This window comes from Trichechus manatus, unplaced genomic scaffold, assembly GCF_000243295.1.
Source record: "Trichechus manatus latirostris isolate Lorelei unplaced genomic scaffold, TriManLat1.0 scaffold00003, whole genome shotgun sequence".
NCBI lineage: Eukaryota > Metazoa > Chordata > Mammalia > Sirenia > Trichechidae > Trichechus > Trichechus manatus.
The window spans coordinates 19,438,730-19,455,159 of NW_004443939.1; the positions used below are offsets into that span (position 1 = coordinate 19,438,730).

Below are 16,430 nucleotides of genomic sequence, written 5' to 3' on the forward strand. Positions count from 1 at the left end.
GCCCCTATTGTGTGCCAGCCACTGTACTAGTCACTAAGGATACAGCAGTAAGATGGATCAGATCCATACTGTCATGGTGCTGGTCACAACGTGCCATGCAATGGAGAATGAAAGCATTTGTTTATTGTCCCACTGGATCAGTGGTTCTCATCATGGAGTGGTTCTAATGCCAGTGCACATTTGGCAATGTTTAGAGATATTTTTGGGTGTCACAACCAGGGGATGCTATTGGCATCCAATGAGCAGAGGCCAGGATGTTTCCAAACATCCTACCTCCACTGCAGAGGATACTCCCTAATGTCCCCACCGCCACACACACATATACACAAGAATTATATGGCCCAAAATGTCAATATGCCAAGGTTGAGAAACCCTGTTTTAGACAGATATGGAGGCATCTGTATTTTTGAGTCCATGTGTGTTTATGGGTGTGCATGTATGCATGTGTGTATTAATTTCCCATCTGCTGCCATAACAAACTACTACGAACTTAATGACTGAAAACAACACATATTTATTATCATACAGCTATGCAGGTTAGATACTACTCAGCTAAATCAAAGTATCACTAAGGCTGCATTTTTTTTTCTGGAATTTCTAAGGGAAAATTCATTTCCATGAGTTTTCTAGCTTCTAGAGGCCACTGATATTCCTTGGCTCATGGTCCCCTTTCTCCATCTTTAAAGCCAGCAATTGTGGGTTGAGACCTTCTCACATATCATCACTTTGACCTTCTTCTGTAGTCACATCTCCCTCTGTCTCTCCTGCCTCATTTTTCCACTTTTAAATCATTCAATTCCAACTCATGGCAACTCCGTGTGTGTCAGAGTAAAACTGTGCTACGCAGATTTTTCAATGGCTGATTTTTCAGAAGTAGATCATTAAGTATTTCAGAGGTGCCTCTGGGTAGACTCAAACCTCCAACTTTTCAGTTAGTAGCTGAGCACATTAACTGTTTGTACCACCCAGGGACTCGCTTCCACTTTTAAGGACTCTTGTAATGATTGGGCTCACCTGGATAATCTAGGATCATATCCCTACCTCAAAGTCAGCTGTTTGGGCAACCTTAATTCCATCTACAGTCTTAATCTTCCTCTGTTGTATAATTTAACATATTCACAGGTTCCAGGGATAAGGATGGGGGTATCTTTGGCCTGCCATTATTCTGCCCACCATAGTGGGGGTGAGATGTGCAACTATTAGCCAAGTTATTTGCAAATAGCAGGTATTGAGTTAAATGGGACTACAGCAGCATTTATTGAATTAAACTGAATTAATCCTGGATGCTCATTTAAAATGTAACATCCTCAAATTTTTGTTGTGTGCCATCAAGTCAATTCAGATTCACAGCAACCCTAAAAGGTCATAAGCAGAGGGAAAAATAATATACATATTTTGGCTAACTCTGCACTGATAAATGTTAATGTTGTTGTTGTTGTTGGGTGCCAGAGGGTCAGTTCTGACTCAGAGCAATCCATGTGACAGGGTAGAACTGCCCTATAGGGTTTTCTTGGCTGTAATCTTTATGGAAGCAGTTCACCAGGTCCTTCTCCGACAGAGTAATCTTTTCGAATAGCAGTCGAGCTCTTAACCATTTTGCCACCAGGGCTCCTTGAACTGATAAGTAGTTCTTGATTTGCCCCCTGAAATCTATCCCACCTCAAGTCTTCAACATTACATTTTACCCACCCACTGGCTCAAATCAAAATATGAGAGAATGAGTGAAATACCTTCGAGAAAAATTTAACGTATTTCTTGACCTTTCTTAAATGTTAACCTTTTACTTGTGTTTGGCATTAGGAGCCCTTGCCTATAATCTTTGTAGCTAACTCTGTCCCATATGAAGTATATTTTCCTCAAATAATATTCCTAGGAGAAAAATGATTATTTTTTTTCTAAAATGCTGGTATCTCATTTATTATTTTTCACCCCAACATTCAATCACTATTCTGCATTTGTGAAAACATGGGGATTAGTAGGGGATAAAGATGCTATAACCTGGAAAGAAAATAAGCAACCTAAGACATGAATGCCTAACTAATCCTTTTAATTTAAAATTTTTCTTGTTATGTCAGCATTCCTGGTGTTATACCCTAAAGATAGCATCAATACATTAAGTTATAGCTTAAGCAAAGTGACTGGCATGAAGCCATGGGGGAAAAAAACAGTATGTACATGTATACCATGCATAAATTTCTACTGAGCTCCTAGCACTTGTCAGGCACTGTAATGGATTTTTGGGAGTCAGAAAGAATTAAGACACAGTCTTCTTCCTCACAGAGTCCACTGGGGTTCTTATTTAAAGTCTGCAGATAAATTTATTGGGTTCATAAGGCTCCTACTTGTGTAAAAAACATGTAAAATGTTAAGGGTGTGTATATTTTTCTTAAGACAGCATCTATAGGGTTTTATCAGCTTTCAAATGGGTTCATGGCTACAAAATGTTTAAGAACCAACGGTCTACATGCAAACCTACTAATGTGAGTTAAAAAGTTCTGACAGCTTGGTGCAGGTGCATCGTCTACCCTGCCTGAGTCTCTCTGCTGCTCCTGCTATATCATTAACTAGAAAATGCCGAAGGGATGGGAGATGAAGTGGTGTGAGGCAGAGAAGTTGGAAAACAGATTCATCTGATTCTCCAAACTGAAAATTGCCACCAGTCTTAATTGTGCCCATTTTCCTCTTGGCAGTACACATAATTAATTCTTACTGTTCTGCTACAAATCATAAGATAAACAATATCATTAGCAGATTCAAATTTTCTCCTCTGGTAAATTTTAACTTTACCCCAAATAAAAGTTATAAGGGATGTGGCATTTAGAATCTAGTTAATGAAAAGAACAAAATCTTAACTGCATCTGTAGTAATAACATACACATGGTTCAGGAAAGAAAACAGTATTATTACATAAATCAAATCCCATTACAAAGATTTCCAAGGAAAAGAAAATTATTTCCCAGACTTACATTTTATTTGCAGAGCATCTCAAGATAAGTGGGCTAGCTATAGTTTGGTAATTTTTTATTTATAGACAGATTTTCACAGAGATAGTTTACATTGCATTGGGATTTGCACGTATTACTTACATAGTTATTTTATTTGTTTTGTAGGGAAAAAAATAAACACCCTCCAAGATTGGCAACAAAGTTCACCAGATTGCAAGGCAACATACAAAACAAAACTCAGAGTTACTACTAAGAAAATGAAAATGTGTTTAGTCTAAGATTTGAGATACTTATCAAACTGCGTGCTTCTAAAACAAGAACATCCATTAATCATGGAAGGCACTTTTAAGGGCAGCAATATTTTCAAATTGCATTTTGAACTGTATGTTACCCAAAGCAGATAGATTGTTTTACTCAGGCCCACAATGAATGAATGATACCTATAGTCCTTTTCTCATGTACGTTATCCCCAACTAATCCTTCTTATTTTTATTTTTTTTCTTGCCAACATGATTCCAAATTTAAAACTTAAAAAGTAAGGAAGAATTGTTCTTCATCAACACTGACCACACACTATACAATTGTGAGAATTCTTAGCCCCTCTCCTTCCACCCCTCAAAAATATATCCAAACCATGAGTGGATTAGAGGCACTGAAACAGAACCTTCACTTATGGCACAGTTCCCAAGTTAGAGAAGATGCATATTTAAATTCCAGCATCATTGCCTTTGCTATTAAAACTCACAAAGCTCAGCAGTAGTTTTCTGTGTAAGTTCCTTCTATAGAGGCAAGATGACTCAGATGGAAGCCAACAGTATGCAATGAATGTCTGTCAGTATTATTTTTCCTACTCTTTCCCACCTCTCTCCTACTTCTGTCATTGACAAGAGACAGCATCTTGAGAGTTTATAAGAAAATATCATCAAGATATTCATTCTCTCTGTATTTAGTAAGCAGTATATTGTAGATCTTAACACAATTTTGATCTACAATATTATTCTAATGCCAGATCATATCTTACACAAAATATCAAACTTCATGTACTAATATTTGGTTCAGAAAATATGATCACTACTCTTACAGAGAAAGTTCATTTTGAAAGAAAATTACTAGTTGTTGAAATCTACCTTCTCTTTCAGTCACTTCTTTCATCAGAGAAAAATAATGGCCAATAATCCCATTCTAAAGACCACAAAGAAAAAAGGAAAGAAAGACAATTTGGAAGATAAAAAATATGTGTATTTTGGAAGAAGAGCCAATCTTCAGATGAGAATTTCACTAAAAACTAGCTCATTCCTTATGGATCCTAGTAAGTGAAAAAAAAAAAAAAAAAAAAACAAAAACCCATAATCATCATCAATACATTCACATATGTAAGTGAGGTAATGTTTTCCTGGAAGCTGGCCTGATAGACAATGTCTTGTAACCATAAAGTTTCTAGCCAGGCTGGATTGTGTGAAAAGAAAACTGAAACATTCCCCTGGAAAATATATTAATTTTTAAACTATTAATAATACTTTATTGCCTTAAATAAGCTAAGTTACCCCTCATAAATCCAGATGGATGGACCTGAGTTTGTCTAGGAAGGTATATGGGTGGTGCAAACGTTCGATGGAGATTCAAGTCCACCCAGAGGCACCTTGGAAGAAAGGACTGGCAATCTACTTCCAAAAAAGTATCCATTGAAGATGCTATGGAATACAGTTCTGCTCTGACACACATTGGGTCATTATGAGTCAGAACTGACTTGACGGCAACTTTTTTGTTGTTGCTTAATCTTGCTGAAGTCCAGATCTCAAATGATACCTTACTTTTCCCAAGTTTTACAGATTAGACATACTTGTTCTAAACTGTTTAGATACCAGACCATCTTCTTTCTGGACCTCAATAATACTGCCTCTATATTTCAATTAAATATTTCCTGTTAAATAAAGCACTGGGGGAATATTTTCTTCCTACAGATTGTTAGGAGACTCTACTAATGAAAGGTTTATTAACTTTTTTTTTTTTTAAATCTACAAGTTTAGTCAACCTAGTTGGACCAAGAATATATAAATATTATTTAAAGAAGCAATTATCCCAATGACAGTACTATTGATTAATGAGGCATTTCCTCCAAAATGCTTACAAATCTCTCTTTTCGTAAATTACAAATTTGGACACGACAGACAAACAAATGGAAGAATGGGCTGTCTCCATTGTTACTACAGTCCCTTCATGGGAGAAATCTGGAGGGAATAACACAACATTATATGACCATTTATAGGACTTCAATTGGTCTTTGATCAGGTGATTACTAGTCGGTATTGATTAGATTGTGTGGGCTCAGTATATTCTGGCTCCCATTGACCTGTACCATAATGTGAACTGGGGAAGTAAAGAATGATCTATGGTCAGACAGGTAGGAATTTCCTACATAACAGATGAGAATGAGTAGGTACATCCCTATCCATGTAATTTTTAACTTAATTATTTGGTATCACCAGTTCATCTAATTTTATAGAGTAAATGATGGAAATGTTTATACAAGCAGATAACATGTATTTATCATCACGAATAAGGTGTTCTTAAGAAATTTATCTCTGTCATCTAGTTAATGCTAAAAAGAAGACATAGATCATGCATTTAAACACTAAGGTCACTTCTGCAAGACATTCTCCCTCATTTTTACTAGTAGCTAACACTATCAGTAAGTTACATTTTTCACTTATATAAGAATATAGTTTATAATTATTTTATTTTGTAGGTATACCATGAAGTTACATTGTTTAAACTAAAAGTTCTTTGGTGGGTAGTGAAACATCATTAAGTTAAGGAGGCATTTTTATTTCAGCTGGTGAAATAAAAATTTCTATTTTTATTTCATTTATTTTCAGGCCCTATGTGTTCAGCCTTTGCCCATTTGTGTTTTACAGCATATTCAAAATTGGGTTCCTATGGATAACCTTAGTCTTATCCACAGGTATAAATACAGCTTAAATAAAACATTAGAATGGGAGCTGATGTGAGGGTCTTGTCCTGAGCCACTACTGCATTCAGGCAATGGCCACTTTGACATTTATGGGCTCTGTAGAACCTTTCCTAGTAATGATAATTTTTCTTTGGTTTTGTTTTGTATCTTGCTGAACATTTTGAAATGTTTACTATTGTAGAACAATGACTTGTATTTTATAATGTATATAGTATTTGGGAATGCTTTTTTAACAATTTTAACTTCTTTCCCCTTTGAATCTTTTGAGGAAGTCAGGTCCTCATCCTATGATGCTGTGTTTATACACATCAGCTCAACTGGGAGCAGAAGTGGGGTGTCCTTGTCTTCAGGTGTGTGCCTTGTCAAGCTTTAATATTCATAAAAAGGATGTTAACATTAGATTAAGACATGCTGGTCTTTACAGGGAGCCCTGGTGGAGCAGTGGTTAAGAGCTCAGGCTGCTAACCAAAACATCAGCAGTCTGAATCCACCAGCTGCTCTTTGGAAACCCTCTGGGGCAGTTCTATTCTGTCCTATAGGGTCACTATGAGTTAGAATCGACTCTGTAGCAATGGGTTTGGTTTTTCAAGAACTAGTTCTATACCAAAGAAGAATTAATGCCTTTGGATTGTGGTGTTGGCAAAGAATACTGAATATACCATGGACTGCCAAAAGAACAAACAAATCTGTCTTGGAAGAAGTACAACCAGAACGCTCCTTAGAAGCAAGGATAGGGAGACTCCTCACATATATTGGATATGTTATCAGGAAGGATCAGTCCCTGGAGAAGGACATCATGCTTGGTAAAGTACAGGGTCAGTGAAAAAGAGGAAGACCCTCAGTGAGATGGACTGACACAGTGTCTGCAACAATGGGCTCAACCATAACAACAATTGTGAGGGTGATGCAGGAATGGGCAGTGTTTTCATTCTGTTGTACATAGTGTTGCTATGAGTCAGAACCGATTCAACAGCACCTAGCAACAACAACAACAGCTCTATACTTATGGCCACATAGAATAACTGCTCTCCAGATACTCATTGTTAAATATAGTCTTGAAGTACCTGCATCCCAATTCCTTTTCAAAGATTCATTGAGAGAAATAATATATGTGGAGGTTTGCAGTAAGAAGGAGAGGTTCTAATTGTGTTAATAGATTAAGGCAATAATCAAAAATCTATGTACCTGTCATATAATCAAGCGGGCAGCATTTACATTTAGGGTTTCCTGTCATTATAGTATTATAATAGGGGGCTCTGGCTTCATAGCAAGCCCTGCAACGTCATATGTTTTTATACTCATGAACAAGGAAGATGGCTCTTAGTAAATGTTGCACCACATGATTTGAAATATTGAACAATTAGTTAACTTGATTTATCAGCACTGTATTATATATGTTGTTGTTATTGTTATTAGGTTACCATCCAGTCGATTCTGACTCATAATGACCCCATGGGACATTGTAGAACTGTCCCATAAGATTTTCTTGGCTGATCGCCAGGTCTTTCTCCTATGGAGCTGCTGGGTGGGTTCAAACAGCAAACCTTTAGTTAGCAGCTGGGTGCTTAACAGTTGCACCACCAGGGGTCCTTATATATTAAACAACAACAACAAAAAAAAAAACAAACCTTGCTGTCAGGGTTTTTTTCTGACTCATAGTGATCCTATAGGACAGAGTAGAACTGCTGATAGGGTTTCCAAGGAGCAGCTGGTGGATTCGAACTGCCGACCTCTTGGTTAGCAGCCAAATGCTTAACCACTGCACCACCAGATGAAATGATCTATTCATTTACCCCTTTCATGAGGGAAAAAGCAGAATGAGAAACCAGATTTTCCAACTTCTACTCCAATATTTTGTTTTGTTTTTTTCCTCCTATTGCTCCATTCATTGATATTAATAGCTTTAGAAATCAATAACATCAGCAAATTCTCCATGCATAGTGTCTGGGCTGGCAAGATATCCTCTTTATTATCCTGTCTCTAAAGTGACTTCTTAAAAACCAGCTCCCTGGATTACATAGTTGGAACAATTAAAGATGAGATTTGTTTTTTACCAATCAACGTCTGTTTGGCACCAGTGATTAATACAGTATTCCTTCAGTTGGTAAGTTTCTTTATACTGGTGAATAAAGTCTTGATAAATTATTAGGCAATGAACATACACTTCAAAATCAAGATACACCTGTGCAACAGACAACGTAACAAATTTAAAGACTGAGAGATGTACACATAAGTTCATTTTATTCATTGAGAGAAAATGTAGCTTAAGTGTGGTTGACTTTTTATGACATTTATTTCGTTCTTGAATTGACTGACAAGCCTATTAATGTATTCCCTGAACTTTATTAATGTAATTGGAAAAATGCCCATATGTCAATCAAATTCTAATAAGTAATTATGTTCATAAATACTGTAAAATTATTAGCTTTTAATTTGACTGAACCACATACTCTCAAAACACTAACATGGATTTTCTTTTTATAAAGGAACAAGGTATTATATTGAAAAGGTGTTAAAAATTTCACTCCTAACTGCAAGAAAGTTCACCATCATCAAATGGTCGGTAAAAAGAACATCACATTAGGCATGTAGCATTTTAAAACATTTGAACAGCCTTAAACCATCTAGGCAATATAAAGTTATAAGAATATTCTATGAGAATTAAACATGTGCCTGGGCAGGGCCTATATATGTATATCTCTAAATCTCTCTCTCTACCTCTCTCTCTATATCTATACCTAACATGAAAAAACAGAATGAAAAGACAGAGGGGCATGTTTAGTGTTTAGAAATGTATCATTTAAAGCTACAAGAAGTAAAATGTCTGTATCTTAAGTCACTTAAATATGTTATTATCCAAGTACGTTTTTTCGCATGTAATAAAAAATACTTTATAGTTTTTGAGCTACAAACTCAAGTCAAAGAGTGCAGAACTGAACAAGAGAACAGGATTCAGCACGAATAACACAAGAAATGTGTTTTTTGTCATGTAATCACATGTCAGTTTTTAAAGCTGGACAATCTCCTGCCCTCTGGATAATCTCTGAATAAAGATGGACTTTTGTGAAAGCTTTATTATATTTTAGTATGCCACTTTAAATAATGAACATCACCAGAGTCTGTAATAGTCTGTATTAAGAAAGACCACTGAGGAAATTCATTGTCTTCTTCAATTTACATTTACCTTCTTAACATTAGTTGTTTAATTAAGAAATTTAACCTCTATCACAAAGTAAAAGTATTTATTAATAAATAAAGCTGTATTTGAATTTGGGATTACCTTTATGTAAGGAAATAAACTCAGTTAATAAATTTAGTTCTATTTTATAAATTATTAATCTTTTTGAAATAAAAGCTAGGAACTTAAATTAATACTTAGCCTTGATTTATTGAAAGGTAAGCTCAGAGTACCTAACAGTACAACTAACTTGCTTACTCAGCTTTCCTGTTATGAATAAAACATGCATGCACTGGCACAACATTATCATATAATTTGTCATTACTTTCACTTAGAATATTACATTGCCATTTTTAGTTCCATATAGCATAATATTTCTACATAACAACACATGATTATTCTAGAAAGCACAAGAAAACAGTGTGAAAGGACAAAAATATATATTCTCCATTCTCCTAGCAATATAATATATATGCTCTTACATTTTAGTATGCAAGAGAAATAAAATAACTTTAATGATTCTGTTAGAATTTGTAGATTGTAGGTTAAATAGTATAATTTATGATCTGCTGAAAGTAAATCAAAATATGAACAGTGTATATCACATTTTTTCAGTTACTCTGTACTTAAATAAAGTAATTCCAGAAGGCTGCCGCTTTTCATTGTAACGTGAATCAAAGTAAACAGAAGTGGGATTGAGACAGAATGCTGGAAGTCTGAAGGATTACTTTTAGAGTTACTGTCCATATTTCAACAAGTTCTAATATTTTAATTTGTCCATCATGAGTTCTCAAATGTTTATTTTAATGTATCCATCATAGGTTCTCAAAGATTTATGGAATAGAACTCAAAGAAAGATACAAAGTGAATCATATAGAAAAATCAGGATGTGATGTTAATGGGTATTTCTTGCTCTCGATAAGTGGGGATTTGTATGCCTATAATAGCCATTACACTTAATGGAGTCTAGGAACATAAATCTCTAAAGACAATGACAACAAATCTTTCAACGTTGTTAGTTGCTTCTTAGTCATTTTCATATTTAAATATTGATCATTTCTAAGCATAATCCTTCACAACATAGCAGTTATGGAAATGCATACCTTGCACAGTTAAATGCACCTGCATTGTTCTCGGTGTATGTTGAGTCTGAACAGAGCACGTGTATGGGCCATCGTCTGTCACATCTACATTCTGTATCTGGAGGCTGTAGTCCCTTTTATTCAATGTTGAGATTGAAACTCGAGGATCCACTGACCACTTATCACCTCCCGCAAAAATAATACTTGATCGGTTCAGCCAGGCACCCTTTGAAGCTCCATCTTCCAAATAACACCTACAGATTACCAGAAAGAGAACACTATTAATCAAAATGAAAATGAGAGACATTATCTTTGTTCTGAGTACACTTCCATATGCTGAATAATAGTGCAGCATCAAATGCAAACATCAAGCATAAACACAGGAGACATGAACACACTGAAACACCTTCCATTCCCAATGCAAATGTGAAAAGATACCTACATACAGTTGTTGTTTCGTGTGTGTGTGTGTGTGTGTGTGTGTGTGTGTGTTGTAATTCAAAGCCAGTCAAAATCCTCTTTCATTCTCTCTGGGCAATAAATAAATATAAATAAAATTAAATTAGTTCAAATAACACTTTTCAATATTAAAACACATTTCTCTGTTTGAAATTGTAAGAAGTATGAAACATCTAAGAGTTAGCCTAGTTTAATCCAGTCCAATTCTGAATATAATACGTCAGATTCAGAGAACACAGAATAAAACCATATATAGGCTTATTTTTTAAATAAGTGGGGATTTTATGCATTTGCTGAGTGGTAAACGTATACAATAAAACTATAAATTGCATTTTACTGATGCTATTGCTGTCATGATTGAATGTAACAAGACTAATATATTAGTATTTTAATATAATGACAGAATTTTAGCAAAATTCTTGATGTTTTCAATAAACTGCCCAACAGATTTTCCAGGAGCATTCATTTGTCCAACAAACATTTATGTAGGCTCTATTATTTATGGGTTCAAAAAGATAATTGCCCACACTCTCCAAAACATGTAGTCTACTATGGAGGACAGTCAAACAAAACAGTTATTACAAAGTAGAAGAATATTATGATCAAGGCCTGCACATGAGAGTCAAAGGAAGGCTGTTTGACCCAGGAAGGATATTGGAGGTGTGGACAAAGGGATAGCAAATGCCTGAGATAAACAGGTGAGGAGTGGAAGACCTGGCATTCTAGACAGAATGTGCTACATATAGGCAAGAATAGGGAAAGACAAGAGAGAGCCAGGCATATCAAGACAGTAAAAACAAGCATGGCATATAGGGTAGGCAGAATGAGAGATGAAATTGGAGAGGTAAACCAGAGCCAGAGGATGATGGTAAACATGATGACAATTAGTGGATTTTAAGGCCAACTTTGAAGCCATTTATTTAAAGCCACATCCTATAACAAGATTTTAAAATCTAGCTTTGTATCAAGTCAAGACGAACGTGGTCATATGCCAGTGATTTTGCTGAGGCTTGGAATTCTATGTTTCATCTGGAAAATGTTTTCTTACAAATTAAAGACTGGTTCTCTTAAACTAGTACAAAGCACTGCTACAGAATGAAAATACACATACATCGAAATAGTTTGACAGCATTTCTACAGAATACCTTGGGGGATTGAACACAATGTTTGAGATTGCTACAAAACTGCAAGCTGAATGCAACAGGGTAGGCAGCTGCCAACTGTACGAAACTAATCCGTGGGTAAAAAAATAAGGAACAAGGTATATTGCAGAATCTAATTTGCAGTCAGCTTCACCATCTACAGAATCCAAACTAGTAGAAGTCTTAGAGGTCATTGTTAATTGAAAAGCTTTTCCTTATATATTAAATAAAGAAAGTAAAACCTCCTTTAATGATATAATTAAACAGTTGTAGTATATTGTCATTCTTAATAATATGAGGAAAGAAGGTAGAGAGATGTATTTCCCATTTCACAAGATCATGTTGTTGCTGGTACAGGGTAGAGCTCTGAAGGTCCTCTGCCGAGACTGATAATTCCCACAGCATGGGTCATTTAGTATCTGGATTCATCAAATGTATTTTGTGTGACTTCTCCATTAGTGGCCCTCATGTTATCCCGTTTGGTGCTCACAACAACTCTGCAGCATATGAATTGCTATACCCAATGCATCAGAAGAAAATAAATGGAGATGTTTAAGTTAAATGACCTGTCCAAGCTACAAGATTAGTTGGTGGCAAAGCTGAATTCATACCCAGGTCTTCTGTTTACATATTCAATGTCTTTTCCACCGTAATGCAGATCAAAGACTTTTGAAATAGGATTCAGAATCAAGAAGATGACTAGAATGTTGCAGAAATGACTGCAAGTAAGTTCTTATTTACTGAATGTGCCCAACTGCTTAACCTGCCCTGCTCTAAAGGAAGTAGTAAATTAATTATTAATGGATATTTTACCATGAAAGTCTGATTTAGAACACTCTGACTGGTATTTCCCTTTCCCTAGAGACAACAGCGGCTTTACCTTTATTCTGGGGGCATCAGGAAGACCACAGAAATTAACCAGCCCTTATATACTAGAGGACTTGACCTGGGTTATAACTTCTTACCTTAGCGCAAGCACTACTCTTCTGATCTGGCGTGTCAGAGGCCATCAAAGAAGAATAGGACTTAACTTCTTCAGTGTAAAAATAAATAAAGAAGTTCTTTATGACTCCTTAGAGCCCCGGTGGTGCAGTGGTTAAGAGCTATGGCTGCTAACCAAGAGGTCTGCAGTTCGAATTCACCAGTCACTCCTTGAAAACCCTATGGGGCAGTTCTACCCTGTCCTATAGGGTCGCTGTTAGTCGGAATCGACTCGACGGCAACGGGATTGGTTTTTTTGGTTTTTCTGACTCCTTGCCTTGGGAAGCTATGTTATCATAATTGCCATTTTTCCCAATCCAAACCTCTTCAAGACATACATTAAGATGGCTCCCAAATGAAACTCAGAAAAAATTTTTTTTGGTATTACTTCACCTGAATATCTGTAGAATTATTCTCAAACTATTGAATTAGAACCTAAATAACTCAAATGACCATATATGGAAGTTAGAAATTGGGAATAGCCAGGGCCTCCTGAGCATGGCTTTTCATTTTATAAAATCATAAGACACTTATATACAGTATATGTAGGTTTAAGGTCAAGTATGATCTTATACATATGTGAAATAGGCCAAACACGTGTGTATGTGTGTGTTCAAGAATGACAAAGTATGCTATGTATGGGCAGGAATAGCCATCATGCAGAACAGGAAGCAATAAATGTCATAACTGTATTGTTGTTGTGACTGGATTATTGTGATTGCCTTTGGGTCTCCGGCTTCCGCTCTTAGCCCCTATGCCAGGTCCACTCTGCTCACAAAAAACAGAATGAGAACCTTTTAGAATGTAAACCAGACATCAACAACTCCAAGATCACTGATGGGGGCATGACGAAGCAACAGTCCTCTGGTCACAAACTAAGATCTTTTTTTAAAAAAAACCCTTTTTACTTTAAAATAGAACATTTTAACAGATAGTGATCTTAGGATCCCTTTGAAGCATAGGCAATCATAAATATTCTGAATAAAAATGTTAAACAATGAATACATGCTTTAATTGAGTATGGCATGTCTTTTCTCAAAGGTGTTTTTTTTCCCCCCTTAAAAAATATCTGCTGGACAACCTACTTTATAGGGAGATGAGTAAAGCAGTTCCAAAAACATAGTCCTCAGTATAAGCTGTGTTAACACCATACCAAATACCATGACAAATAGTTAAACTTTCAGTCAATCATCTGGATGTTTTGTATACATACATATTTCCGAACATCTGGCTGTTGGAAAATGTAGAGAAAATAGGCTGAATATTTAATTTTGCTTTATGGTTGTTAATTATATAAACCCAGGCTCAAGATAGTTAATGCTTTTCTGATAAGGACAGCACTGCAGCTTCTAACCTCTTTTAAGGAGCACCTTTACTACACATTAGATGAGGTCTCCATCTATTATTAGTGTATGAAGTCCCATCTGGTGAGTTGCTAGTTGATCAGAGAGATATCAGAACAATTCTACCTTGATAGAGTGTGAGAAAAATGTAGAACTACAATCAAATTCCTAAAAAAGACCAGACTTAGTGGGCTGCTAAAGACTAGAGGAACTCCCAATATTATTGCCCTAAAATGCCCTTTTAACTTGGAACTAAAGCCTTTCCCAAAGGTCTCCTTTCAGCAAATAACAGATTGGCTTATAAAATAAACAACATCACCCGTGAGGAATGTGCTCCTTTAAAAAATCAACTATATGACAGCAGATGGTCAATATTTACCCAAAAGCAAACCAAGAAGGCAAGGAGGGTCAGGGAAGCTAGATAAATGGAAATAGAGTGAACAAAATGGAAATAATGAAAACACTGACCATTGTGAAAATTGTAACCAATGTCACAGAACAATTTGTAAAGAAGTCGTTAAATGGGAACCTAATTTGCTGTGTAAACGTTCACCTAAAATACAATAAAATATTCAAAATAAATAATTTTTTAAAAATAACAATTCTAACAGATTCTGTCTGTGAGATGATCTCCTGTGATGATTAGCTCTGAAAGGTGGACATCAGAGAGTTTAGTGGAAATTAGGAATTTAGGTGATTTATTACTTTTTAAGGTCTGTTAAGAGAAAAGCCTGTGGCTGCTTAGAAATTATTTTGTCCTTTCATATCTCTAACTCCCTGTAACACATTCCAAAAACCTAAGCATTAGCACCATTACCAGCACCAAACACAGCAGCATTTATTCAGCTCTATGGAAAGAGACCAGCTCTTCTCTAGACATATTGATTAATGAAAGCTGCCTTTAAAGGCACTAATTAAGAAAAGAAGAAGAGTACAATTTCCCTTGGATTACAAAGGTAAGCCATCTCCCTATGAAGGGATTGGCTGGCTACCTTCACAGCTGTCTCTTCATTGTGTTAGAAAGTTCTAAATATGACAGGAGGAGAACTTTCAAAAGCATACATAAAAAAAAAAAAATGAAAAATTCACAACCCCATTCAACATCCACGCTAATTCTCCCCACAAAGAGAATTTTGACATTCTGGCTTCCAGGCCAAAATGAGGTAAAGGAAGTAAAGCAGAGATTAATTGGAATTGGACGAATTCTATCATCACGCCCACCTGCCTTTGTTTTTGAGGATCTCTTCTAATGTCTTTCCTGTCAATTTTTCCCTAGATAACAATATAATTGAATGGTTGGTTTAATATTTTAATTTCTAGTTTCCAACTACAGATCACACTCTCAGGTAGAAAGGATTACCATCTGTCCATTTTTGTGTTGGAGACCTGTCAAGGGTAGGTGAGGAATCTACAACAATCAGCAATTTGTTCAGTGAACTCCAGTTACCTGATGAAGCACTAACCCTTATCAACAATTGGAAATATATTTTAAATATTTCTCAAGAGATATTTAAGTGAGAAATGCACCCCTCAGGTAACAGTTCAATGCTATTGTGTACATAATAATCATATACTGGCATTACTATGCCCCAGCCACTGTCCTAAGCACATTACATATATTTCTTATTCATTCCTCACAACGACCCTTTGAGGTAGGTACTGTCAAGTACTATCATTATGACCATTTTATAGAAAGAAAAGTGAAGTATATACAGAGTAACTTACAGAGGACCTGCATATTGAAATATGTACTGCATGGAAACAATTTTATTACTACATAATTACACCTAGGTACCAGGCCTAGCAGGACCCTGCTCACATTCTCTTGTGGTCAGTACACAGCAAAATGCTGTTTGGGGTGTTAGAGACGTAGGAGGGAGCTCCACATTTCAGGCATACCAGATGTTTTGAAAGGAGCCCTGGTAGAACAATGGTTAAGCACTCAGCTGCTAACCAAAAGGTCAGTAGTTACAACCCATCAGCCACTCCATGGGAGAAAGATGTAGCAGTCTGCTCCTGTAAAGATTGTTGTTGTTAGGTGCCATGGAGTCAGCTCCAACTCATAGCAACCCTATGCACAACAGAACAAAACATAGCCCTGTCCTGTGCCATCCTCACAACCATTGTTATGTTTGAGACCATTTCTGCAACCACTGTGTCAATCCATCTCTGCAGGGTCTTCCTCTTTTTCACTGACCCTCTACTTTACCAACCATGATGTCCTTCTCCAGGGACTGGTCCCTCCTGATAACAAGTCCAAAGCATATGAGACGAAGTCTTGCCATGCTTGCCTCCAGGGAGCATTCTGGCTGTAATTCTTCCAAGACAG

The 16,430-nt window shown here is 36.2% G+C and overlaps 1 protein-coding gene across 2 annotated transcripts in view; it reads right to left on the minus strand.

Annotated features, from left to right (window-relative positions):
- The window catches only part of NEGR1 (neuronal growth regulator 1), a 1,035,705-nt gene that overhangs the window by 591,496 nt on the left and 427,779 nt on the right, over nt 1–16,430 (minus strand). For both annotated transcript variants that reach the window (XM_004369060.1, XM_012555400.1), the window contains exon 2: nt 10,198–10,430. In XM_004369060.1, the coding sequence (XP_004369117.1) occupies nt 10,198–10,430 (233 nt within the window). The remainder of the gene's footprint in view (nt 1–10,197; nt 10,431–16,430) is intronic.